Raw genomic sequence first — 26,566 nt, 5'->3', positions numbered from 1 at the left:
TTGATGCACACACACCTAAAATACCTAAAAAATTTGGTTACTGCATCACTGCCATTTGTGGAAACTTATTTGAAAGCTTCACCATTAAAATAAAATGCGAGTGCAAATTTAGGTGCAATCGGGACAAGTCCCCTAACAAACATTTTTAAAGCAACTCAGTTATTTATGCAGCAACCTACGTGTAAAAAATGCTTACAATGGTATATAAATAATTACTGAAATGTTGCACTAAATTAACCATTACACCAAAAAGAGACCAACTGCAAAATACAATCTGTCATGAATAACACCTTTTTATTCTTCAAATATACAAGGGTGCAAAGGCACCTCAAATCCTATCCAAAGCAGCTGGAAGTTTGCGGTAATCAGAGAGGATTTTTCCCATCCTGTACATGTGACACAGCACCACACACAAGCACAAGAGCCAGAAACGTCACCACACGAGCCGTCACCACCCCCTTCGCTTCCTCTTGCGCACCTTCCCCTCCTTTTTCTCCTCATCCAGCACATCGGAGACATGCAGAAAGGAACACACGTGCAGCAATGCATCGTATCCCAATTGGTCAATCTGCATCCGTCCGTCATTCCGTTTGTGGCAGATGAGCTCATTTTTGATGACACCCGTGAACTGCCAGTAGTGCGTGTGCATTCGCAGTCTGCTCTCCTTCAGCTTCTGTTTGATGTCTGCAGGAGTCAGCGACGCTGCTTCCCTGACTTTATGCGACACCTGTGGATGGTACGACACCAGATCAAATGCCCTGGCAGCCCGCTGCTCAGTCGAGCCCAGCACGAACTGAACGGCACACTCGACGAGCGCCAGGTTGCGCCGTATCATGTTCCTGGTGGCCTGTAGCGCGTGAAAAGTACGTGGGTGCTCCATTAGCCGCAAGTAGGTCAGAGTGTAGCTGTCAGCCAGAACTTCTGCCAGACCTTCCGCAAGTTCCATGGAGGCCTCCCCACTATCATAGAGGCACACGAGGTGGTACAATGTTCTGCTGGCAGCCAGCCACTTGCACAACACGTTTATGTCCTCGCAGGACACGGACCAGTCCTCAATGCCAAGCTTCTCGAGAGTAGAGTTTTTAGCGATTCCCTCGATCAAAGTGTGTGCTACCTCCTCACCGACGTAGAAGCTCAAGTAGATGTCCTTCAGGGTTGCCGTTGACGACAGGTACGCGGCAATAGTTGATGCGTCCTCGGAAATAATTTCGTCGTCCTCTATACTATCAAGGTGCAAGTGCAGAGAGGTGATGTGGTCGTGGAGTGCCGCGGCTGTGGCAATCTCGCGGAGACCTTCCAAGCTCAAATCAAAGAACTCATAGCGACCCGCACGCACAGTGCCACCATAGTCGCGCAGGGCAGATGCAAACTCCGTTGGTGGAACACGACACAAACTAAATGCAACCTTTTCAGTCGTGCGGGTCTCCACTAGTGCCTCGCAGAATTGCTTCATTGATTGTGGCGCAAGAGAACCAAGGACTAGGCACTCAAGTGAAGCATTACTGCGCACCGCGTCGAAAAGCTTCCGCACTTCCCAGTCGGTGAAGCCGACATCAAGTGTCAGCTTGCGGAGTGAAGGTGCATTCTGCAAGGCTCTAACAAAAGGCCACACTCGATATTCCCGCCGCAGCGAGACCGCAACGCGGAGCATTGCCAGCTCTCTTCCAGGGTCCACAGGAAGTACCTGCAGAAGCTTCCACCTGCAGTAGGGCAATTCCACCTCCTGTAGTGTAGGGCATCGGATTACTGCATCACTGAACCCCACAGAAGAGACCAGGTCTAGGAGGAAGTTACGCAACGACAGCTTCCGAAGAACCGAGTTTTCACCAACCGCCTTGAACAGTTTGTCCAGCCGTACAGTACCATCAAAGGCATCGTTGACCAATGACAGCTCCAGAATCTTACTATTGCCTCCGAGGAAGCGACGAAAAGTTTCCCCCTCTTCAGGCAACAAAACTTCCGAGCTCAATGCCAGCCTGACAATGCTGGTGTTCTTTTCCAAGGACTGAATGAGTGCCGTGGTATTACGAAATAGTCTAACATAAACCACAGACAGGGACCGAAGTGACTTGGTCTTAGCAATGTACGAAACGAGGGCATTCTCAGCTGCCCGAACGCTATAGGGAGACTCGCACGAGTCCAGTGAGAGCTCTTCGAGGATGTCGGTGCTTGTGAGGGCGGCCACAAGGCTCACGACCATCGGGCTGGTCAAGCGACACTTGGTCAGCTGAAGCGACGTCAGTGACGAGCTGTTTCTCAGTGCATCACAGAAGATCTTGTGGTAACAGGGCAGGAGAACGTGGAGGCCTTCCGCAGCCTGCAGGAAAAGAGGGCAATGGAGATCAACCACTGCGGCCTCATGTGACAGCGGGCCTCTCTACTGCCGTTCCCGTTTGCCAAGTCTGTGCTAGCACAGATTTCCACGCATCCATCTACACCAGATTTGCCCAAAACTTGATGACAACCCAGACTAGTTTCCCAAAGGAGAAATATCGCAAAAGGCTGGCATCTTATGGTTTGTGCCCATAGTCAGCATTGAATTACCGGATTTATTCGAATCCAGGCCGGCCCCGATTCTAAGCCGACCCCCGAAAGTCCGAAGCCACGGAAAAAAAAAAAAAAAAAAAAAAACTTATTTCGAATGTAAGTTGAACAAAACGGCAAGGTCAACGTTCACAAAAAGAAAACACGTTTACTGAACATGAAGATGCGGTGCTCATTCTGAGTCATCATCGCTGCTAGCCTCGTCGCTTTCTTTATCACTGTCATCTTCAAACAGTGCGCTGTCCTCAATACCATCAAGCGCATTTGATATGCCGCACTTTTTGAAGGAGCGCACGATCAAGGTTCCAGGGATGGCATCCCACGCTGCAGCTACCCAGCCTGCCACCTGCAACAGTGATGCGCGCTTGATGCGGCCCGTTGCCGTAAGCTGATGGTTTTCCTCATTCAACGAAGTCAGCCAATGCCATCTCCATTTCGTGGTGACGGCCTTCTCGTGGTCCGGTGAATGCCATCCTCGTTGTGGCGCACGCAAATATCCTCTCCCATTGCATCTTCCAACGACGGACATTTTTTTCATCCACGCCGAAGCACTGCCGGGCTCGAACGTTCGACAACTCCGCGGCTAAAACAACTTTTCTTTTAAAAGCAGCACTATAACCAAACGCCACACCGCACGCCGGCCACTATCCACACAGTTCAAAATGGCGGCATCGCCCCCAGCTATGGCCCCTTAAGTGGCTACTGGCTCGTCTAGTAATGGCTACAATACTTTCTTTTCTGGGTGGCGCTAGCTGCGCGCGACTTCCCTCAATTTTACTTGGACATTGGCGCGTGTTTCAAAATCCACGAATCCAAGCCGACCCTGGAATTTGATATATCAGTATTTCAAGAAACTATTGTCCTAGATTCGAATAAATACGGTAGTCATTGTGCTCACGCTTCTGTAAAAAAATAAAGGAACAAGAAAAGAACATTACCACTACATTTTACCTGAACATGGCGATCCTGACAGTTTCACCAAATAAGCAATCTCTTCATTTTGATATGGCTATGTACAACACAAAACAATAAAAAAAAATTTAAGAAAAAAGAGGGGCCCAAGTTTAACTTAGGGTTTTACGTTCCAAAGCTACACATGGGTATAGAGTACAGACCAATTTTACCGCAAAGGATCTTTAACATTGCTAAATGCAAATACAGGGACCAGAAACTGCTGTAATGCGCAGACCTGGGAAAAAGCATCACTTAACACTTTGTAGATGCTAGCATGCACCCTATGCTAATTATTCACGCCAAAAGTTGTCACACGAAGCGAGCAAGGGATAATCGAGTGCCCATGCACTGCATGGTGTCTACGTTAATCACGTTGGCAAAGTAAAAGTGATACCAACCTGAAAACATAACCATTATTCTCCCCGGAACTGAAGCTGAACACAGATCAAGAATTTTTTTTTTTTTTTTTCAATATCACAACAAACCTTAACTAGAACCCAAACTAACATAACAGCTAAAAGTTAATTGATGAAATAGTTCACATGAATAACCCATGCTCATTGGCACTTGATTTGCTAAATTCCTCCTTCGCACAACTGTATAAGCAGGGCTATGAAATTAATTGAACAACCAATCAAACATTCGCTTATTGCCATAATCCAAGGTTATTTCCCTAATTGATTGATTATGAGGTTCAATGGGCCGACGCTACAGAGACAATGAGGCATGCTGTAATGGAGGGCTCCAGGTTAATTTTGATCACCTGGGGATATTTAACGTGCGCCGAAATCTTGAACACACGGGCATTTTTGCTTTTCACCTCCATCAGAAAAGGTGCCTCCGTGGCCGGGAATCGACCCACGTCCTTAAGCTCAGCAGCACAACGCTTTAGCCACTGAGCCACCGCGGCGGGCTTATTTCCCTAAACAATTTAATGGCAAATGGCTAAGCCTTTGAGATCCATTACAATCAACACACAATCAAGTAGCATCAGAGGGGTCATGAAAGCTGCACGTCAACTTGGTTTTATTCAAAAGATTGGTCGTTTCACGGTACTGTCGGCAAACAATTCTTCACTCAAAACGTAACAAACAAAGCCAAAATTTCGAATCTCCCACTACATTGCATGTTTTGTGACATAAACAGTGATCTATCAGAGGCCGGTATCCAAAATGGATGGTTAGTATGATCACCCATGCAGCAACGTGCATGTTCTCCACTGGCCTTCCTAAATGACGCAGCAATGCCACTCTGCCTAAAGGCCAGAATACAAGGAGCGAATTTTCACAACAAATTTTGCGCAGTGGAAAATCTGCTGCGGCAAGACACCGCACGTTCGTTGGGCTGAACTACATAAAGCAAAGACACGGCGCCTGCCACCGCACTGCCTCTGGGTTGCTCTCACTGTGGCTGATTGAGCCACCATGCCCAGATTGAACGGCAGCGCTCAGTAAGCAGAGCCAGTGAAGGAGCTACCCACTAGGGTTGTGTATCGTTGAAGATTCTGTGCGAGTCAAGAGCATTTCTTCTGCTGAAATATTCATTTTTAGTGCTCAAAAGCACTAACGGCAGTTAAGAAAGAAGAAAGAACAAAAAAAAAAAAGAAGAAAAGAAAACCCCGACCCCGGAGAGATTCGAACTAGCGACTCCTAGAACATGAAGCCGACATTTTACCTCTCGTTACCTCCACAGCTGGCGCCTTTGTACAAAATACAGCAGGTCAAACTAGGCTCTGAATACATACGGCTGGCTGCTTCTAGTTATTCGTTGTATGTGAGAGGCCCTCGCAGTGGTGCAGTCTGTTCCTCACTCGCCGATCTTCCAGACAGGCCCCACATTACTTTTAATACTAGCTATATAGCCGGATCATCTTTATTTAACCTACTTAAAGCTATCGTACATGCCTACCTCAGCGACACAAGCCACAGCAGTTGGGTCGGGACAATGTTTCACTTGCGGCTTGAGCTATCAGAATCACGCGGACTTCACTTGTTGCAACCTCATTTGCCTCAAACAACCTCAGATTTACAGTCCATTTTTTTTAGCTCAAGTAGGCGCGAGCCAAGTGTATGTCTATCTAACTCTTCCAAAGCGGCCATCTGCCAGCGGTCTGTACACGCCATGGAGGGGAAATCGCAAGACATGATTGGTTCCTTCAGTTTGCTGCTTTGGCGCCGCTCCGCGGCCGCCAAACTTTTCTGATCCAGCTAGATCGGCGGGCGTTGTTCGTCATCTTTTCGTCACATATTTGCTCCATGCCTTTCAACCTTAAAGGGGCCCTAAATAGGTTTGCAAAGGTCACCATTGCAATCGCACAATCGCTAGAGTACCCCTTCACGTATACCAAATATTACACCTCTGCGTAGAGCAGGGGCTGCAAAAACACGCAAAAAAGATACTGTTGGACCTCTGGGTCCTCCAGCTGCGGCGCGATGCTCAGGAAGGGGAGCGACACGTCGTGATCCGATGAGGCTTTAACTCTTTCGGGACCGCTCCTATAGGCCATCGGTCACATATGATCGATGGTTTCGCGAGCCTGCAGAATAAAAATTTTCGCTCGATGGAACACCTAGCGACATCTAGGAGATAGTTTGAAAACTATAGTTTTCTCTTTTGTGAAGTTTCTTTTTTTATCGCCAGGCGGCAACGCATCAGATATTTTATTCTGACGGGCGGTGGTTCCGAATGTAAACATACTCACGCGCGAGCGCGATAAGAGATCCGCGTCGTCTCGTCTCGCATATCTTCGCCTTCTACTGTGGATTTTGACGATGAGAGTGGCAGTGAAGAGTCGAAATGCGACTTTAGAGATCGCATTTCAGCTCAAGTGAGGATTGGGGTGTCGATCAGCCTGGAACATGAATCGCGCTCAAAGGTGGGTGTTGGTTTCGGTTTCAATTGGCTCTGGAGTAGGTATGTGCGCTCGAAATATGTTCTGGCTAGTTTATATCTGTTCGCTAGGGTGTTAACTACCTATTGTGGTGATCTCCTGCCACCAGCGCAGAAACGAATTAAGTTTTCGCCGAGCTGAGAGCCCGGCGTGTACCTGGGCGACGACGTAGCCATGGCCCTAGTGCCAAAGAAATCACACACAAAACAAAAACCCAGTTACACCTAGCCGCATCAAACTTTCGTGATGAATAAACAAAACATTGTGTTAGATTTTGTATATCCTGAAATAATTTTATTCTTTTTAATTATTCTTAGATTTACGCTTTTTTCTATCTTTTTCAGTAGTTTTTTTGCGAAGATCTTACTTTCTGATTTTTTCATGGTGCTATCGTCAGTGTTGAAGTAAAACACGGTATTGTATGTCAAAGAACATATAATTAGCTGCATTTTGGTATATGCTAAAGCAGGATGGTATCTTTGCTTCATGTAATAAAAATTTTTTACCGAGACCTCCCTTTTTCATCACTTTTTCCGGCGGTCCCGAAAGAGTTAATGGAAAACAGAAGAAGTGGCGCGAGCCGACGCAGCCACGAGAGCATGCGGCAGCTCGTGAAGAGCATGATGAAAATGATGATGATCAGCGTCGTCTTCTAGAATGGGTGAGGACGAGGAAGTCCCAACAGTCTCCCCCGCCGACAGATGACGCTAGGTGGCTTCCGAAGGGTGAGTAGCTGTACGGATCTATTCACTGTGGTGTCGCTGCGTAAAAGTTGAGTACACCCTAACGATGCCCATTCCGCCCGCCAATGAGTTTTTGCTCAACTACAGAGCTATCTCGGGTGCTGTCTTCGAACGAATAGCACTGTGTTGTCTTGTTCCCTCAGATTGGTTGGATGTGCAGCAGCTGGCAACAGTTCAGTAACGTCCAAACAACGTTTTCTTCGCCATCGGTGTTTCCACTGCCTAACCACTCGCTTCTTGCAATTTGTCCACAGTGTTTTGGAAGCCAGAGTCGATTCATGAAGGTAGGAGCAGGAAAGTTTTCTAAACCTAAACAAGGGAAAGTTGCTGCAAACGGAAAACTTCTCTTGCAGGTGTCGGACCTTCGGGGAGAGCGTGCTTTTGCTGCCTTTTCTCTGTGCTTTCCTCCGCGGACGTCTTGGCGCTCCTGTTTTTGTTCTGTTTTGTTCTTCTGTTTTGTTCCGTGTCTGCAGCGCCACAATTTTCGCTTGATGCCTCACTTTTGGCTCGGAATGGCGTCTTCTGGCTCGTGCCTTGTTTAGGCGCTCAAGTCCTTTTGACTCGGTCTGCTTTACAGACGTTGGCTGAAGAAGGTGTCCTGTATCCTTTGAGGCCTGTTCCCGGTAGTACTGGATTATCTGGGGCGTGAAGGGAAAGATGTCCGACACTTTGTTGCAATGAAGTCCTACCGCTTTTGAGGTTCCAGAAGGCGACCAAATTGATTTTTCCGGTGAAGTCAGTACTTCTTCTGAGGCGTTAGATACAACAGGGTCGTTGCTGGCCAATATACATGTAGTCATTGAAGCTTCTCGGAAGATCATCTCATTATTGAGCATCTCGATGGCTTCTTCAGTAGTGGACTCCGCTTCAACGAGGGGATAGTTCATACACTTGGACTCCGCTTCCACGAGGGGATAGTTCACAGTGGAGTCTTGTGGTAGTGGGGCTGTCGTTGTGTGCCACTTTTCCACGGATTGAAGCTGGTGGTTCAAAGTAGCCGTTAAAATGACAGGACTCGAACTATCTCCAAAGGGTACCCGAGGTAATTTCCATGCGTCCAAGTCCTGTAGTGGATGGTCTGTTTGTGAGGATGTGCACTTGCCCTGTGTTTGTGAATGAACGGTCGCTGGGCGTAGCGTCGAAGACCGGCATTCCTGAATCTTGAAACGCAGACTAGCCGTCAAGGTGACAACCTTGTCGCGGTACTTTCCGGCGTCTAACGTCTCACTTTCTAGCAAGTCGTCTGGTGTCTCCTCAAAAATCGCGTCATCCACTTTCTCAATCTGTGCATAAAATGCGCTGATTCGGTCGAGCAGTACACTTACTGCAGATGGTGTCACCTCTAGATTTCCTCTTAAGTGGCCTTCCGCTTCCGCTAGAAGGCCATCCAGTTGCGCCCGTAGTCTGAGGCGTCGTCGAAGTTGCCGCTCCATTTTGTCGCACGCAGCTGGGAACGCTCGCCAAGATCGCAGGCGCCGCGTCGTTTCCTCTGCTTTCGCGGTTCCGTGCGTCGATGTGCTTGGCGTCGGCTAGAAGTCCCGGGTTCTCAGCACCATGTGTTGGACCTCTGGGTCCTCCAGCTGCGGCGCGATGCTCAGGAAGGGGAGCGACACGTCGTGATCCGATGAGGCTTTAATGGAAAACAGAAGAAGTGGCGCCAGCCGACGCAGCCACGAGAGCATGCGGCAGCTCGTGAAGAGCATGATGAAAATGATGATGATCAGCGTCGTCTTCTAGAATGGGTGAGGACGAGGAAGTCCCAACAGATACTTTCTTTTTTTTCCTTGCTTACCTACCACTTCCTTTCCAGCATACTGCTGTGCTCTGACACGGCCTCTATGATGCACGAAGCACTGAACGGTACAGCACCGCTATTGGTGGGCCGCTTTAAATGCCGTAGCCAATCAGCGTTCCCGGCCTTGGGAGAAACACGGGTGCGATTCCAGGAAGTGGCACTCCTGAACCGGCGGCACGGCATGTCTTAGAAGGGACAATTGTCGATTGTCGCCATCCATCACGCGAGCTTAGCCGAGTTCGTAGATATAGCGCGTCATATACAAGGTATGAATAACGCTGAAGAACACGGGGCATCTCTGCAGGTGGAAACGCTGCAACACGCGCAACCACGGCAAGCATCTGCCGGCACGGCTGACAAGGAGCTTACTGTGCGGTGCATGCACTACTCGGCATACACAGCAGCAGCTAAAACTTGTCACCGCCCACCAGAGCGGGACTATTGCTGAAAATAAGTTTATAAATGCGCGAAAGGGGGTGATAGTGCAGTGAAAGATTGGGCTGGTGATCGTCGTCGGCGTGGCCTCGTAAGGCGGTGTCTAAATAGCTGCGGCGATGCTAAGCCTTTTATACGACCTCGGAGGGACCAGTTCGCTGTGACAGCGCCACATGCAGAAACGCTAGCAGGCTGCTAGTCGTCGATGCCAATCTTCAATTACTGTCGTGAGCGAGCATGTTGTGTTTCGAAAACCCCTATCTGGCCTTCAAGCGCTTGTTTCCGCTATTATAAAAACGATGTGCTGATGCAAGCACGGCCGCATGGCAGTTCGATGTGGGCCGACCGCCGACCACCAGCTGTAGTAAATGGAGCTTGGCCGTCGTCTGCTAAAAAATAAAAGCGTGACGTACCGCCGCGCGGAGCCAATGGCTGCGTGCATCGCAAATTAGCCCTGTTTCTCTAGGTGGTCTTGTGCCTGGCCGGTGATGTCACAGCTTCCACAATGCTTTGGAGGCACGATGAGAGGGTAAATGCTCCAGGCCTTATTGTGGGCCGTTTTAAATGAGTGATAACTCGGCTAATACGATTTTTAAACGATTTTTGTGCTAGGACGTTGCTTCAGAAGGGGAAGCTCTCAGTATGCAATGCTCGGAAGACCTCGTTTCGTGGACATCACGCTGTGGACGCCGTGGGTGTCAACTGGAACTGAACGGAAATAACTTTTCTTCGCGAGCATTGTGTGGCGTTTCTACGAAACGAATGGGTGGCGACAACACCAAGACGCCTGGCCGCCTGCATGGACAGGCTCTCGCGACATTCAACACATGGGTGACCCATGCTTGGTGCTCGCTTCGTGATGATATGGTTTTGTGCGTGTTTCAGAAGTTCTCCATAAACGATTCCAAGGACTGCGCCGAGGACGAATTGCTGAGTGGGAGGCAGCTAGACAGAAGCGGTTGTCCAACAAGACACCAGACGGCTGTAATGAATAACTTTAGACAAAAATGCTTACAGCTTCAATAAAATGATGTTCTGTACCTAACTTTTTTCCCATTTTTCGGCCGCAAAGTAAGGAGGTTGACCTACATTCCAGCTCGACCTATATTCCAACTTATACGGTATTTCTGATCGGACTTGTACATGCCATATTTTGTTACAGTTCATAGTGATCTTTTTGTAAAACATTGTGTATGGCTTCACAAAGAGTCATGCAACAGAGGTATAAATCCACAGTTTTTGTGCGGATTTCCAAGGAGCACAAAGTGTAGGCCAAAACCAAAGAGGAGGTTTGACGGCTGTTGGAAAGCTGTCTTCCCAAGATCCCATGAGACTGTGGCTGGTGCAAACCCAGGCCATCAGCCCTGCTACCCGTGGGCGTGTCTGTCGCACGCACCTGGAGGCATCGGTGCCGAGTCAGCAGGCAGTGGACAAGCACCACTGCCTCCCTCTGGGTGTCGCTCTCGAACCGCACCCTGGTGTCGTTTTTGAGGCCGAACAGTGCCAGCTTTCCCGGAGCCACCTCACGAATCTCGGTCGTCAGCTGGTGCAGCCACTCATTGAGCGCAGGCAGCTGACGCACAACCGGGCAGGTCTGCGCTGGCACGGCCTGGCACTGCGAGAGAAAATAGCGTGACGACAGCTTGACACGTGTAGCACAACCTGGCTCAAGGTGATGGCTGATGCACATTGTCCAAGAAAAACAGTGGAAGACGAGACATGGTAGTACCATAATTACAACAGGGTATATTTGGAGGGCAGAAACTTGGAGGCTCACTAAGAGGATTCAACTTAAATTGAGGACGACTCAGCGCGCAATGGAACGGAAGATGATAGGTGTAGCATTAAGGGACGAGAAGAGAGCGGAGTGGGTCAGGGAACAAACGTGTGTTAAGGTCATATTAGTAGAAATGAAGAAGAAGAAATAGACGTGGGCAGGGCATGTAATGAGAGGGCAAGGTAACCGTTGGTCGTTAAGGGTAACAGAGCGGATCCCTATAAAAGGCAAGCGTGGCAGAGGGTGGCAGAAAGCTAGATGGGCAGATGAGATTGAGAAGTTTGCTGGGATAAATTGGTCGCAGTTAGCGCAGGACTAGGATAATTGGAGATCTATTGGAAAAGCCTTTGCCCTGCAGTGGGCATAGATAGGCTGGTGATGATGATATTTGTCAACGCAAACAAAATAGCCAAAAGGATTAGCAAAAGGATTTTGAAATGTCAAAAGGATTAGCAAAAGGAATAGCCAAAAGGATTTTTCCCATTGCATAGCTGGAAAAAGCAAAAAGCCATGCCAAGCTAGTTAGCAGTGTTGAAATGAAAGGTTTTGTAAAGGCTTTTTTTGTCTATGGCAAAGCTGTAGTTTTGAATAATTCAGATGAACAGCTTCGACGTTACTCTTGTAAAGACCACAGAGTTTCTCATTACTACCTAGAGTGGAAACTGTCCCTGCGATCGTGCGCCGCCATAGGAATTGTGGGTACCCAAAGAATCAGATTGACCGGAAGTGGCTAGTGCAAAGTGCTACGTATGTCGGCTCTGAACTGTTATGTTTATTCATTTTCTGCATGCCACTTTCTGGATTTCAATGGCTACCACAGATATGCCCAACTAACAGTGTGATCAGCACTTAACGCATGCGCTCGCGTGAGCGGAGAGTTTTTCAAAATGAAAGGGTAACCATATGCAGCAATGGCGACAAGCGACGCGGAAAACGTACCTCAATAGGTACAACAAACAGATAGTGTGGGCGATATCAACAAGTGGAGGAAAAAAAAAAAAAAGTCCTCTGTCGCCGTACCTCGTTCATCACTGCCACTCGCTTGTGGGCTGTTTCTGGTCGGCAAAAAGCGAGCAACGGCCCTGGCGGCCTGTATATAAATTTATAACGCTTGCTGCTGTCGCCGACACTATCTATTTGCTGTGCCCATTGAGCTCGATTTTCGCGTCGCTCGTCGCCCTGGGTGATTACCTCTTGAAGCATGCACTGACAGGCACAATGAGGCAACATACACGGCGACTCGACACGCCGGTTTTTATTGGCCATTTAAAGCATTAATGTAATTTTATAATGCTTTCCGCACATGCTTGAAGACTGAACTGCAGTACAGTGAAACCCGTTTATAGAGGAATGCAATGTGCACTTCGATTAGTTCGATATATCCAATAGTTCGATATAGCCAAACCCGCCTATAACGAGCTGATTGTTACGAGTTCGCAATCCGCGGGAGCCCTGCCCCCTACCCAACTCCACCATCCCCGCATGCAGAAACGAACACAGTAAAGTAGCCATTACCACACCCAAAATAATCCATCTATTGCTTGTAATCAAGCTACTTTCTGCCCCCAATTGCCTACTTTGCAAAAAAAAAAAAAAAAAGCGGCGATTTTCCTTTTTACTTTCGTTTTGGCGGCTTCAGCTAGCATAGCATTCTCTACACAAAACATTTTTTGCACCAGTTCGAGTCCGCGTCCTCCAAAATCAAAGAAGCATTGGCGGAGCACATCGACTGCCGAAAGCGCTTCATTGCAAGCGTCGGACGGCTTTCACTCGCGACATCATCGGGAACATTGGCGAGCTCTTCCCACAGTTCACCAATGCTGCTGTCTTGGTCAGGACTCGCTGACTGGGCGGGTTCCGTCGTGAGTCCCGCGCATCGGAAACAGTTACGGAAAGTGTTGGGCGTCACGTCTCTCCGTGCGAGGCGCAATGTCTCAGTCGCGGCTCTTGTTCCGCGGTCGCGGCCAATCCACATCTCAATCGCCGCTTCGAGACCATGCATTTCGGCGGCCATTCTAGGCGCACAGAGTTCGATATATCCGATGTGAACTTCGTTATAAGGAATATATTTCCCTTCCGTAACTGAAATATTTTTGTTCGATATATAGCATAATTCGCTCTATCCGGGTTTGACTGTAATAGGCTTGGACAAAACAAATAAATACAATGTGACAACATCACTTTTGCATCTCTAGCTGTTGCATCTGCTTCGCCTGCCAAACGCATAGCATACAATAATAATACAGTATTGAGAGGAAACAAGAATACAGTTTAAGACAACCTAAATAATTTATTTTCAGCTAAATATTTTAAAAGAGCAAAGGAAACACTACCCAGCTTGGAGTATGTAATAATTTAAAAATATATCTGGGACGGCCCGCTGTATCTGGCGGCGTGAGCTAAATGCAGAACTCTTTTTTTTTTTTCCTTTCTAACCCCCTGTTACGAATCGGCCAGCACCGCAGTACTTCCCCGCATCACTCCTCGGCTGTGCAGCGAAGCCACTCGTGCGCCTTTGAAAACACGCGCCACCATGTCGGCAACAAGTTGCGACAAGCCGCGTCAGACGCTTTGCTCTCGGCGCATTTCAAAACTTCGGCGGCTGCCTGCGAGGCTCGTCTCCACGCTCTTCAAGGACACAGAGGCCCCGCGAACTCAGCGAAGTCCTCCTCTCTCCCCTCTCCCGGACTCAACGTACGCGGAGGCTACCGACGACTAACGTGACGTTCGTGGCGTGTTGCCGCTTGTTGCCTTTGACCGTTATCGCTTTTGGGTATAAATAGAGCTGCCCAAGCGTTGTAACTCATTCCTGTCAGAGCAGCGAATCGATGTTGTCGCTCTGCTCGAGTCCTGTATTGTAACCTCGCCCGTCGGGGCATTGTTCTTTGGCTTCGGCTCACCTCTCGCTATGAAGTAAACAGTTACGTTAGTCACGTTAGCCTACGGCTTCTGGACTTCTTCACGGCTGCAACAGCAGCTGGCCGCTCGCATCATACACGCTACCACTCGTATGTCGGAGGCCACGGAGCTCGGATCGGGTGCCCCCGCCCGGTCGCAACACCCCAAATTCATTTCTCAACCTAAACACAGCATTTAATACAAAGTAAAATGTGTTAATGGCAGCACTTCTGGCAGCAATTTTTGTTAACAAAAACTCAATTTGAGTAGCCACAAAGTCGTTGCCGGCCACGACACGCCGAAGTTCTGGCCGAACTACCGGGTATGGCGGCACCCACAGAGACACGGAGTGCTTTCGCAAAATCACGTTGACACTAGCGCCACATTCCACTCTAGGTAAGCTAGTGAGAAACTCTGCGTAAAGGACAACTACAGCTGCCCACAGGCCAGGAACAGACGCAAAGTTTGTGCTGCAAGAAGTCTCACTGCAGGGGGGGGGGCACACTACTGTTTTCTGTTCAAACATTCCTGTGCTATGGTCAGTGGCTCCATTTCTCAATGAAGACCGTTTAAACAGAACACAGACGTTTCCCGTTACCGCTGCTGCAAAACCACCTGAAAGTTCACTCCAAAGATTTGTGAAAAGGTACAAGCACATGGCCAACTCTATCAATCGTTTAAAAGTATACCCTTCCTCCTTCTCCCCCACTTGCAGAAGAGGCCACGGGAAGGGGGAGCAAGACTCACAGCTTTGCAGCGCAGTGGCAACAGGATCCGAGTTTTTGTGTAAGGAGAACGAAGCGACCGCAGCCGCTTGGTCAGCTGGCCGGCCGATGGCATTGCAGCATGAAGGTCGGCCAGGTGGGCCGCATATTCCGGGATGGACTTCCACTTAGTAGTGGCCATATTTGAAACTGGGCAGAAAGGATACCATCATGCTCAACACAAAGCTCACGAGAAAATTGCAACAGTCACGCACAGTTGCAGCTAGGGACGCCGGAACACCAGGCAGCAGGGGGCCAAAGCCCCCCCCAAGTATTTTTATGTACAGGCTCGCCCCCACCCCCTACTTTATGCCCCATTGACATTTTTTTGCACAATTTACGATCTACGCATTCCTATAAATTTGCCTGCTCTACGACTTGATAGAAGCCAATTTATGTGGATAACATTCACAGGACATGAAAGATCAACACGCTGACGCTGGTCGGCCTTGCGGCAACTTGAGGAACGTGGGAGCCGTTTGTCAATCTCCATGGGCAGCATCAGCCTTTCTTGTGCGGGGTTGCTGTATGTGTTGTAGCGAATCAGTGTCGCGACACGGTAGATAATTGCCGGGTTGGGTCGTTCTCCCCTCAGGACAGAGCAGTAGATGAAGCACGCAGCTCCAAGTCAACAACGGTAAACGAGATGGCTGGCGCCTCGTAGGTGTTGTGAAATCTACCCCCCCCCCCCCACCTGATAATGGCTGCTGAGAGAGCAGTCTGTCTTGAGAGCAGTCTGTCCTGCTCCCATCCAGTACAGTAATCCTAACTGGTGTCGTTTCGCAACTGCAAGTGATCAGTCTGTCTTGATTTTACCTAACCGGCCAAACCGCTTCCGCTCACTGACTAGCCAGCGTCACTATCAATAATTAACAGTGACTCAGGATAGCCACAGAGGGGAAGCGGTTTGGCCGTTTAGGCAAAATCAAGACCGACTGCTCTCGCGGCGACCGTCTCGGGGTACGGGGGGAGGGATTTTACAACACCTATGAGGCGCCTGCCACCGAGATGAAGAGTGCTACAGTAGAGGCTGAAAGAGGACCAGCGAGCATTGATAGTCTGACCAGTACTGTGTACGGGCGTACGGACAAAGTATGTTACTACCGAAATGACGAAAACAGCGGGGACTGAGGAGCGCAACAGCAAATGCAGGTTTGAAGCAAACTGAAAGGGGCTACTTTTCCGGAAAAACCGCGGTTCTTTACCCAGCTCGAGTAACGTTTTCAGCAATTAGAGAAGTCGGGAAGTGCAGCTACAGCTGCTTTGATGGACACTCCCGCATGATCGGGGACTAAACAAATTTTGCGTACTTAAGCAGCACAAATAATGCCCAGGCTGTAATACGATTGAAAAGCTTGTTAAAGACGGATGCGCGGGAAGAACAGCGTACGGGAGTACTGACTAAGGCACGCCAGCACCAAGAAAATGAAATGTACGCGGTGGTGGTGGCACCATAATTTGACACACCCGTTATTATCCAACTACAACGACTCACCTTGGACCACAGCACTGCTCCTTTACACTAATACGCGCATTACGCCGAGAAAATCACTACAGTAACCCCGACTGTACCCCGATTTCACTCCATGCCCGATTTAGCTCGACCGCCATATAACAGGCTTTCTGTCCGAGGAAAGGTCTCCTGCCACGCGTGTGGCACGAGCCACGCCCCCCTGGCAACGGCTGCTGCCACGCGTGACGTCATAATGACGTCATAAAGACGTCCGTCTTCGATTTTCGTTTCGGACTCACCGCGGACTCCCAGATGTTGCCAGTCCGACGTTCGATTTTTCTCGGGGAGCCCCGCCCACCTGCCCGAGAGCTGTCAGAACGCGTTCGATTTTCTCGGATAGCTATCCTCGGACTAACCGAGGGCTCACCGAGCAGTCAGCAGGTTTTTGTTCCGGCAGCTAGCAGACGACAGAAAACTGCGGTGTAGCAGACGACAAAGACGAATCTCGCGGCTTCTCATCTTTTCGCGCGCTTTCCGGCGGTCGTCTGGTTGGTGTGGTCCCGCTGTTTCGCGCTGTCCAACGATGTCGGCAAACTCTGCAATCTACCAGTTGGTTGACAATAACGGAGCACCGGTGGTCGAAAACGGCCGACCGGTGTACGTGACAGTCGGTACGTATTCTTTGCGCCGTCAAGCGAGCCGATACAGCCCGTGGCGGGATCGTGCTCTGTGGTGCGGTTGCGCCTGAAGTCCGTCCATAGGATTTTCTGACGAAGGGACTTCAGCGGCGCATCGGCCCCAAAACTAGCTGATATCGGTCCGCTATTTTGTGGCGCTGCGAGCGTAAAGCTGAGCAGTTGAACGACCGCTTTGCAGATGGCACGCCAGTCGAGGTCGTCGTTGCGGAAGCCGTCGGGGCGCCCGAAGCACCCGAAGCTGCTGGCGATAGCAGGTCGGACGCACTTTGGCCTCGGCCGAAGGCGCTCTTTCTAATTTCCGCCTTCAAGCTGTTCCAAACCAAGCACAGCAGAAGGCAGTACACAAAGAGGGCTATGTGGGAGGACCTGGCGGCGCAGGTGAACGAGGAGTTTACTGGAAGTGAAGTGACGCCGGCTCAGGTAGAAAATAAGTGGCGAACGATGGAGCGGGCCTGGAACCGTGCGCGAACGGCGAATCGGCGAACCGGTGCCGCAAGGCAGACGTGCGAGTATGAAAGGTAAGCTCTTCCGTTTCGCTCTTGATGTTGCGTAAACATTTTGTGGGCGGTGCGCGTATTGACGTTTTGTCGAAACGTTCTATGTGAGCAGGGTGCACGTTCCCAGCAATCCCCAGCTGGGCTGGGTACTCCCCATGAACCAGTTGTCCACAACTCGCATTTTCACTTGGGTATTTTCACATGCAACAATGTTCTAGTTATTCGTAGAAAACCCGTACAGATCAGCTCGTCTTTCGTCGAGCGTATAGTGTACAAATATTTGGTCGATTACCGCAAGTATAAACCATTAAAAATGAGTGGGGAAATGCTTAGTGGTGAATACCTAGCTAAAATTAACAGCAGCACACATTGCGATCTTGGACGTATGAACTCGTGATTAATGTATAAGTGGGTCGATGCGCAGGTGATTCAAAGCACTAGTCATTTCGCAAAAATAAAGGGAAGTCCAGCGACAGCAGTAATTACGCGTGTAGGTCGAGTCAATCTCATGGGAAATTTTCGGCCAGCGTGTTGTTTGCTAGGATTCTGAGAAAGCCAGGTGTGGTTATAGCTGTGTGTATACGCATAAAGGACAAGGCAAAAAGGCTGCAATGCGTAATGCCATTTTGAATATTTCATTCTTGCTCAGGGAACTCACCGAAGTGCTCGAAAAAGAACATGCGGCCAACCCCACATACCTGGCAGGACCAGGCCGAATCAGGAGGTTGAACGATGCAGGGTGAGTGTTCTGGGACTCTATTATTTGTGTTGAGCGAGTCAAGGTGGTGGACTGCTAACGTCATCGAACGCTGGTTTTTGTAAACGTGCTGCACTTGAATCAGCTTCATGTCTCAGCTCTTTTGGCGGCGCACAGAATGTGCGTGCTTGATTTACTGTGCACATTGTAATGCGCAAAAGAATTAATCCAAATATAGCCTCACCTTTATTTAGGCAAACATACTTTTTGTTCGTGGAAGGACATTAGGCCAGGCTGCGTAAATAGCTGTTTGCGTGACTGTCTGTGAAAAAACTACAATTGATCTTGATGTTAGTCTTTTTTTTATATTTCACATATACATGCCTGCATGCATGAAGTCCACGCAAAGGTGGTAAGGAAAGCGGGAAGGTGAAAGTGTACGAAAGTAGCAGTGTATCAAAAATGAGAGGTACAAATGAACCCCTTTATAAGGGACACGTACTAGGGAACCATTATGGTCTGTTAGACGAGGGATCTCTTATAAGCAGGGTATCATGTTTTCACAGACTGATGAACCCCTAGTTCAATGTAAGCACCGCATGACTAAAATTAGCTCAAAAGAACGCTACGGCATAGTGATCAAATGTAGCACAGAAGAAACACGTGACGGAAAGAATACACATGGACAAGCGCTAACTTCCAACTGATTCTTTATTCATGTAGCTGCAAATATGTATGCTTTGCCTTCACAGGAACAACAAAAATAGGGAACAACAAAATACTGACAAAGAAAGAGCGAATACACCCAACACGTGCCAAACATTTTTTGAAAACCACAGAGGCCTGTTGTGTATGGCATCACATTGCAGGCATGCAGTTGACGGTCAGGTAGCATGACGACGGTTTGTTTACACAGTCGTTTTTCCACGTGCCAGCTCAGCTGCCGCACTGATTAAGTGCGCTTACTTGTCCTTGATGATATCGGCTACTGTGGTGCCAGGAAACTGTGGAGTGCAACCCCTGCACAAGCTGACATGCTGTGCCAAGAAGCCTTCCTTGCCATTACGCACATTATTGGCATGCTCACGTAGACGCTCATTGAGGCATCTGCCCGTCTGTTTCATCGTAGCTTGCGCCACACGACAAAGGGGTTGTATATTAAGTTTGAACACACTCTACAAATTGTGTTCTGTGTTCGGCAGCGCGTTGGGCCCTGCGTTGCTTTACGGGACAGGTATTACTATCCAGTTGGGACAACTTATGAAGAGCGCTGAAAACAACTTTCACGTTAACACGATGTCCCATTTTCTTAAGGCGATGGGACATGAAGCGCATATAAGGAAGCACAACCCCTCTTTCTCGTGTTTCCCCTGTACCTTGTCCTTGTATGCCGCGGGCAGTGCCCCTGCATTTGTTTCCTTCGCATTGTCTCGGCTACAGATACAAGCAATGGGCGAGGGTACCCTGCTGCATCTAGGTGCTCTGACTGGCTAACTAGGCGTGGTTGCAAGACCTCTGCAAAGCATAAGAAAAATGTGTCTGTGCAATTGCTGTCTTAACAAGCTTGCTGTGAGCTGATGTGAATGGCAGGATGGGATTCTGTGCAATAGACTCGTAACACCAGCACGTTTGGGCCTCAAGGAAGCGAATCCTCAGGTCTAGGGACCTGATCACTATGTGATCGAGCCTCATCTAGGTTTGATCACTAGTCACATCATTGTGCTATCAAACCTGATCTAGGTTTAATCACTGTGAATTACCAACTAGACTAGTCTACAGCTTTACAAAGCTACAGCATATTGCAAAAGGGTCAGTTTCATTTCTGTTTGGCCCCCAGAATGCATAAAATAGTTCCGAATCTTTGTTTGCTGCATGACTGTATTTGCACTGTATTTTTGCAACAGATTCTACAAGCTTTCTGTTTGCAGAAAAGGGATTGTAGATCTCGATTTCACAAGCCTGATTACTAGCCAGAGCGCAATTATTACGGAAGAACGACACAAGGCAGACCTGGGCCATGGCTGCCCTTAGCGGGCATGATAACTTTACTCGCACGGGAAAATCTACACGATGTTGGTGATTATGATGATGACTGGTGCATAGCGAGTGGGGAAATTCAACAACAATTCTTCCACTGTGTGCGGTATCCACAGCACTTGCACGGCTCAACATCTGCGGTGCCTCTTTATTGGGATCTACACGATTGGGAGAGCCCACTGTGTAGTCACGGCATTCTTGGCTTGTGTGGAAGCCCACATGCGCGGTCACGCTCATGGGCATAGCAGTGAGCTGTAACGAAAGTGATATGCCGGTCTAGTTGGTATGACATAAATGGAATGAAAGTGTGCTAAAGGGACAGGATGCGCAGAAGAAGACACGACACTGCGCTGCATGGTGTGTCTTCTGTTCACCCGGTCCTTTTAGCGCAATTTCATTTCAAGCTTTCACCAGCTTTGTACATTGCATTCCCTTTAGCAGGGCTTCTCGGTAGATGCTTGGTGTCACCTCATAGCTGGCTGAACCACCCCTTCATTTGCTGACGTTGTAATAGCGACTGTGGGGGTCCGTCGTCCCCCTGTGATGTCACAATGGAAGCAACTGCAGCTAGGGACCGATGGCACTGCATCTGAAGTTAAAATGCCTGTTACAAGCAATATTGTTGAAAAAAATTCAAGGATGACCTGACCTTTATGTCCAACTATCTCCTACATTTGATGTCTGTTATGAAAGAGGTCAATTTAATGGGAAAGGTAGGGCAGCCAACTATGTGGGAGAAAAGTGTCACTTAGACTCGGTTGTCTTTTACATCCGTGCATGTCTCTTACAATGAGGCGTAACTGTATGAATGTGTTCAGAAAAATATCATTAATTTTAAGGGTTTAGCATGGTGTGGATGGAAACAAACAAGTACAACATTGCCAGTCTACTCTATTAAATTATGTTGTGCATGCTCCACAGGGGGACACGAGAAAAGCATTTTGCTCTTCTTTGGGAGGGCCTTTTGCGTAACAGAGTAAAGGGAGAAGCTGTAGGCCTCATGTGCTGAGGTGGCCATCGTGTGCTTATTAGGCATTCTGTCGTCTGTTGCTCCCAGTGAACTGGCCGACGCTGACCGACCAGGAGGCCCACGTGTGGGGGACGACGCCACTGAGCAGCAGGAGGAGGAGGCAGCTGAGGAGGACGTCCAGCCACAGCAGCCACCCCCTGTGGGCCGTGCTGCTAGGAGGGTTCGGCAAGACCACACGCGGGCACTCATCCAGCGGGCCATCGGCACCATCGAGGCGGCCGAGGCTGACAGGCGGAAGCGTCACGAAGAGCGCCTGGCTGCTCGACGCGAGGCAGAGGAGGCGAAGAAGCTCAGGCACCAGCAGCTGATTGCTGCTCTTGACCGGGGAACGGGAAGAATAGCCGCTGCTATTGAGGGACGACGGGTGTTTTACCCTGACACATAATCAGCTCTGTAGTTTTTCATTTTTACCCTTGCGCATTCCATTGCACTGACAGCGTGCAAGCTGCACGGCCATTTGCTAGTCACGTCCATTCAGGGACGACAGGTGTCACACCCTGAGACATAATCGGTTGCGTATTCTTTTCATTTTTTGCCCTTGCGCATTCCATTGTACTGACAGCGTGCAAGCTGCACGTCCATTTCTTGCTAGTCACGTCCATTCAGGGACGACAGGTGTCACACCCTGACACATAATCGGTTGCGTATTCTTTTCATTTTTTGCCCTTGCGCATTCCATTGCACTGACAGCGTGCAAGCTGCACGGCCATTTCTTGCTAGTCACGTCCATTCAGGGACGACAGGTGTCACACCCTGACACATAATCGGTTGCGTATTCTTTTCATTTTTTGCCCTTGCGCATTCCATTGCACTGACAGCGTGCAAGCTGCACGTCCATTTCTTGCTAGTCACGTCCATTCAGGGACGACAGGTGTCACACCCTGACACATAATCGGTTGCGTATTCTTTTCATTTTTTGCCCTTGCGCATTCCATTGCACTGACAGCGTGCAAGCTGCACGTCCATTTCTTGCTAGTCACGTCCATTCAGGGACGACAGGTGTCACACCCTGACACATAATCGGTTGCGTATTCTTTTCATTTTTTGCCCTTGCGCATTCCATTGCACTGACAGCGTGCAAGCTGCACGTCCATTTCTTGCTAGTCACGTCCATTCAGGGACGACAGGTGTCACACCCTGACACATAATCGGTTGCGTATTCTTTTCATTTTTTGCCCTTGCGCATTCCATTGCACTGACAGCGTGCAAGCTGCACGGCCATTTCTTGCTAGTCACAGCTGTTTAAAGTCGGCGAGTTCATCACCCTAATGTGCACCATGTTTTCAGCTTTGCAATTTGTTTTCATCGTTTTTTCTCTACTGACAGCGTGCCATATGGCTGCCTATTTATGAAGCACAACTTATTTCTCCAAAGTAAGCTTTGTCTGATTGGTGCAATTGATATTTTTGTGCGTGCCAAAGGCATACCTGGCGCAAGAAGACAGAGCATTACTGTAGAGGGCTGCAGACTTAGTTGCATCATGTGGGAATTTCTCACGTTCAGTGAAATCTTGCACACACTACCATTATAACTTTTTGTTTCCGTCACCAAAGCATGTACTCTGGCCACAAAGTGAGCTCAGACAACCTTGCAAGGCACTAAATCGCCATAGTGGTATGTGTTGAGGTTGTGGTCGATGATTTATGTCCGTGCACGCCTTAAGCCAGCTCAAAATGCGCAGAATGGAGGAAGGACTGTGTAACAATGTGCGCATACCACTGGTAACTTCAAGAAAGACACAGGTTTTGTTGGTTTCTTGGAAACCACCAATCGCAGCTGTGGGAGTACATTTCTTTTCGTTTTTTTTCCTACATTTTGCTGCTTTGCGGTGGCTCTCGCAAAATAGTTTGGTTTGCCTGCGGTGTCTTCTTTTTTCATCATGGCAACTCCGACCTATGTTTGTGGCTGCAGTATGTCCTTGTGGTCACTTAATGTGTCATTCTGCCTGTTTACTTTGCTAATTTTTCAGTTGTTCATTATTGCTGCAAATGGACTTTGTTTTGAGCTGTTCACGCATGGTGCACATATCGAAAGGTATGTAGTTTCATTTGCTTTACCGTTTGAACTTCATCCATGCATTTGCAAACCGGTGGTCTAGTCCAGCCATGCTGATCTATTGCCACTAGTTGGGAAATGGAATCCAATGCTCGTGTTATTGCTCTGTGCTGTTACGGCAAGCAACGACTCGTTCTTATATATATGGTCTAGTACCTTTTTTGTGGTTAGCTGTATTCTCTGTTGACTTTATGTGTGTCTTCTCTGGGATGCTATTAATCTAGTCGTTCAGGTACACGCGAGGGATAGAGGCCAGTCTGCATTGGTGTTGTTATGGCTACTACACGGTGGGTACGGTTCAGCAATGACCGCTCTAAATGGTGGTGCATCAACGGGTTTTTTAAGCCACCATGTGTATTTAACACCCACAGTCGGTGTACAAGGTGATGGTGTTCCACATTTTGCAAGCGTCTGTGAAATTGGCGGCACCATTACTGAGGCCACCTGTGTTTTCCTGCGAGTACCCCATGCGTGCAGCAATTGATTCATACTAGAAAAAGGAGGTGAGGGCTGCGGTGACCCAATGTTCACCATAACGGCATGCTTTGGAATGTAGCATCCCGAATAGGTGGCCAAAACTACTTATTGTACTCGCACCCACCGCAGTGGCTAAGGCGTTGTGCTGCTGAGCACGAGGTCGCGGGTTCATTTTCCCTCCGCGGCGGCCGCTTTTCTGATGGGGGTGAAAAGCAAAAATGCCCGTGTGTACGAGATTTCGGCGCACATCAAAGATCCCCAGGTGGTCACAATTAATCCGGAGCCCTCCACTACGGCGCGCCTCATCGCCCGCATTGCGTCGGCGCGTTAAGCCCTACAATCAATCAAATCATTGTGCCCGCTTATCTACAGGTACTGGTTGACATCGCACGCGCTCAGAGCGGAGCAGTAAGCATAAGCTCTGGTGTTCTGACGAAGTGATACATGCTTAGAGAGTTGTACACGCCTGCACTGGGGCATCGTACAGCCCTTCAAAAAACAGTAATGTATGCTAATTCTCATGATATTTTGTAGTTTCCGAAGACAAAACTTCCATGCGAAGCATGTAAAAACTTTTGCTGCCGTCGTTCCACGGAGTAAAACTTCAACTGAACTTTTTTTTTCATGCATCAAGGGTTCTGGGTCCTTGTCAATTGTAGGATGCATTTGTGCCGTCTTTTTACATGGCTACCTATATGCAAATGCTCATAACTTAGATTCAATATGCCTTGCCGCCACAATAGCTCCAGCACGTTGCATCGGTGTGCTTGTGTATATTATTCCATGTTAGTGTGCAACGTTACGCTAATTACCTCATGCACAGAACCATATTGTGTGCTTCGCATACTTGGAAAGGATATGGTGGTCCTTGCAATGTGTACGCGTCTCAGGGCGGACAATGTATGTATTTTTGTACAGCCAAAAAACATTGCTCCGACAGGCGCAGATTACCTTCTCACAGGCATCCATTACACTAATTGAGATACTATTGCCAAGTGAATTCATTCTTGTGGCATAAACTTTTTTCAAGATTACATGTTTACTCTGCCAGCAGTGCCTTATACTGAGGTGTGTGTGCATGACTTGTCACAGCGGTGCCATGTGAATGGTTGCACTCTTTATTACATTTTTGCTCTACAAATTCACTCAGTGCAAGTCTCTTGCAATGCGCGTAAAATATTTATTAAGCTGATGAAAAACAGACAAAATAAACCCTTTTATACACATTGAGCATGTCATCTCCAGGCAGTCTTTTTACAAACATATATTATCCAAGGCACACACAGCCAACAGGCAGGTGAAAGTAAAACAATGTATAAAATATATGCCAACCACTCATGCCATGTGCGTAACCATGAAATGGACATAAACACGTACGAGCTATTCTGTCGCTTCTGGACTTGCATACCATTTATCTTTCCGTGGTTTCATTAATCGACCTTGGTTCTTGCTATGGGAAATGGGTGGGCACATATTTAGTGCGACCCAACCTTTTTCCCTTAAAAAGTAAAAGTCAGTGTTAGGCATTGAGTAATCACATCCCCGAAACATGCTTTGCTGCGGCGTATATATGCGAACTGAAGCCACATTCGTTGTGCGCGCTGCAAGGCGCAACCAACCTCTCCCTGTGCCAGTATCACGTCTAAGCAAGGTGACAACACTAGTCACTTGTGTCTGGCGTGTTTGGTGGTAACAGTGGTGATATACTGCTGCCGCCGCCGTAACAGTGTTCCAGAATTGCGCAGAACCACCTCTCCGGAACGCTCTTGTTGGTGTTCGAGGACGTTACCAAGATGCAGCTGTTTCTTGAAGTGCCTAAATGTGCTGCTTGCTTCAAGACGTGACCATAAGTTCTTTAGGCCGCGGAAAGGCAAAGAGAAGCGAAAGAGAACCGACACACTGCATGAGCCCCTATCGCCACTAATGCTCATCCCGCAAAGGCTGCGGAGAAGCGGCGGCAGGCGGCGCAGCGAGTGCAAGCTCAAGGCGTATACATCAGTACCTCCGTTGTTGAAGATATTCGTTGTGATGCATAGAAATGGAGATACCTTATTATGTGTTTGCATAGTACTGAAGCAACGGTAACACAGTGCTTCATAGTCTAAAGCATAAAACAATGGTGGCAACAAGAGCAAGTACTATTTGCATGGTTTTATACAATAAAAAATAAAGCTGCACTGAGTGACTACAATGTCCGCAAAGGCTTTGCACTGGTTGGGTTACAGCAATACATTGGAGGTGTTATAACTATGCTACTCCAAAGTTACACCTGATCACATTCATGCGCTTCCATTATGCACACAGTGGTATTGACAAACATCACACGCTTTATACAGTAAAGTACTACAATTTTTCCCTGACCAAACCATTGCATTGCAGGTTTAATGACTGTTCGTTTGATTTGCCACTAAAGTATACGGAATTCTGATGGTTCTGATATGCAAGAGCACTGACATAATGCCGTTGGCACAGAATGGCTCATTGTAATTGGTGCAGCTGAGGTGGTGTTGGAAAAGTGGCACCAGGTACTGCTGTAAGGTTGACCGGGTCGTCGCCACACGCTTGGAATATAGGAATGTGAAACCACATGCCTGCTGTAAATGCCACAAGACACGGTCACAGTGCTTAATGCTGAATTCTATAAACCCAAGGTACTACTCCCTGATGGACTCTTACAGAACAGCAGCGCAGTATACATCTGATGCAGTCGTTAATATTCATCCCCATGCAGCACTTTTTGCATTCAAGGCTATTGTGTCGAAGGTTCACATACATCGGTGGGACACATCAGTTGTCCAAGGGAGCACCTTAGTCTGTGCAGA

The 26,566-nt window shown here is 48.5% G+C and overlaps 2 protein-coding genes across 2 annotated transcripts; one reads left to right on the top strand and one right to left on the bottom strand.

The window, feature by feature from the left end:
- Window positions 1-273: 273 nt before the first annotated feature.
- Window positions 274-16,456, bottom strand: LOC144145733 (uncharacterized). Its single transcript, XM_077677435.1, has 4 exons — window positions 16,296-16,456; window positions 14,784-14,950; window positions 10,758-10,976; window positions 274-2,317 (listed from the first exon to the last, which is right to left on the bottom strand). The coding sequence occupies exons 2-4, from the start codon at window positions 14,940-14,942 to the stop codon at window positions 449-451; spliced, it is 2,247 nt and encodes a 748-aa protein (XP_077533561.1). The 5' UTR covers window positions 14,943-14,950; window positions 16,296-16,456; the 3' UTR covers window positions 274-448.
- A 689-nt stretch (window positions 16,457-17,145) lies between these two features.
- On the top strand, window positions 17,146-25,064 carry LOC144145732 (uncharacterized). The gene is made up of 3 exons (XM_077677434.1): window positions 17,146-17,469; window positions 18,098-18,187; window positions 21,240-25,064. The coding sequence occupies exons 1-3, from the start codon at window positions 17,306-17,308 to the stop codon at window positions 21,595-21,597; spliced, it is 612 nt and encodes a 203-aa protein (XP_077533560.1). The 5' UTR covers window positions 17,146-17,305; the 3' UTR covers window positions 21,598-25,064.
- Window positions 25,065-26,566: the final 1,502 nt, after the last annotated feature.

Source organism: Haemaphysalis longicornis, unplaced genomic scaffold, assembly GCF_048455015.1.
Source record: "Haemaphysalis longicornis isolate Haplotype H1 unplaced genomic scaffold, Haemaphysalis longicornis Haplotype H1 scaffold_7, whole genome shotgun sequence".
NCBI classification, from domain to species: domain Eukaryota; kingdom Metazoa; phylum Arthropoda; class Arachnida; order Ixodida; family Ixodidae; genus Haemaphysalis; species Haemaphysalis longicornis.
This window is presented reverse-complemented; position numbering and strand designations above follow the sequence as displayed.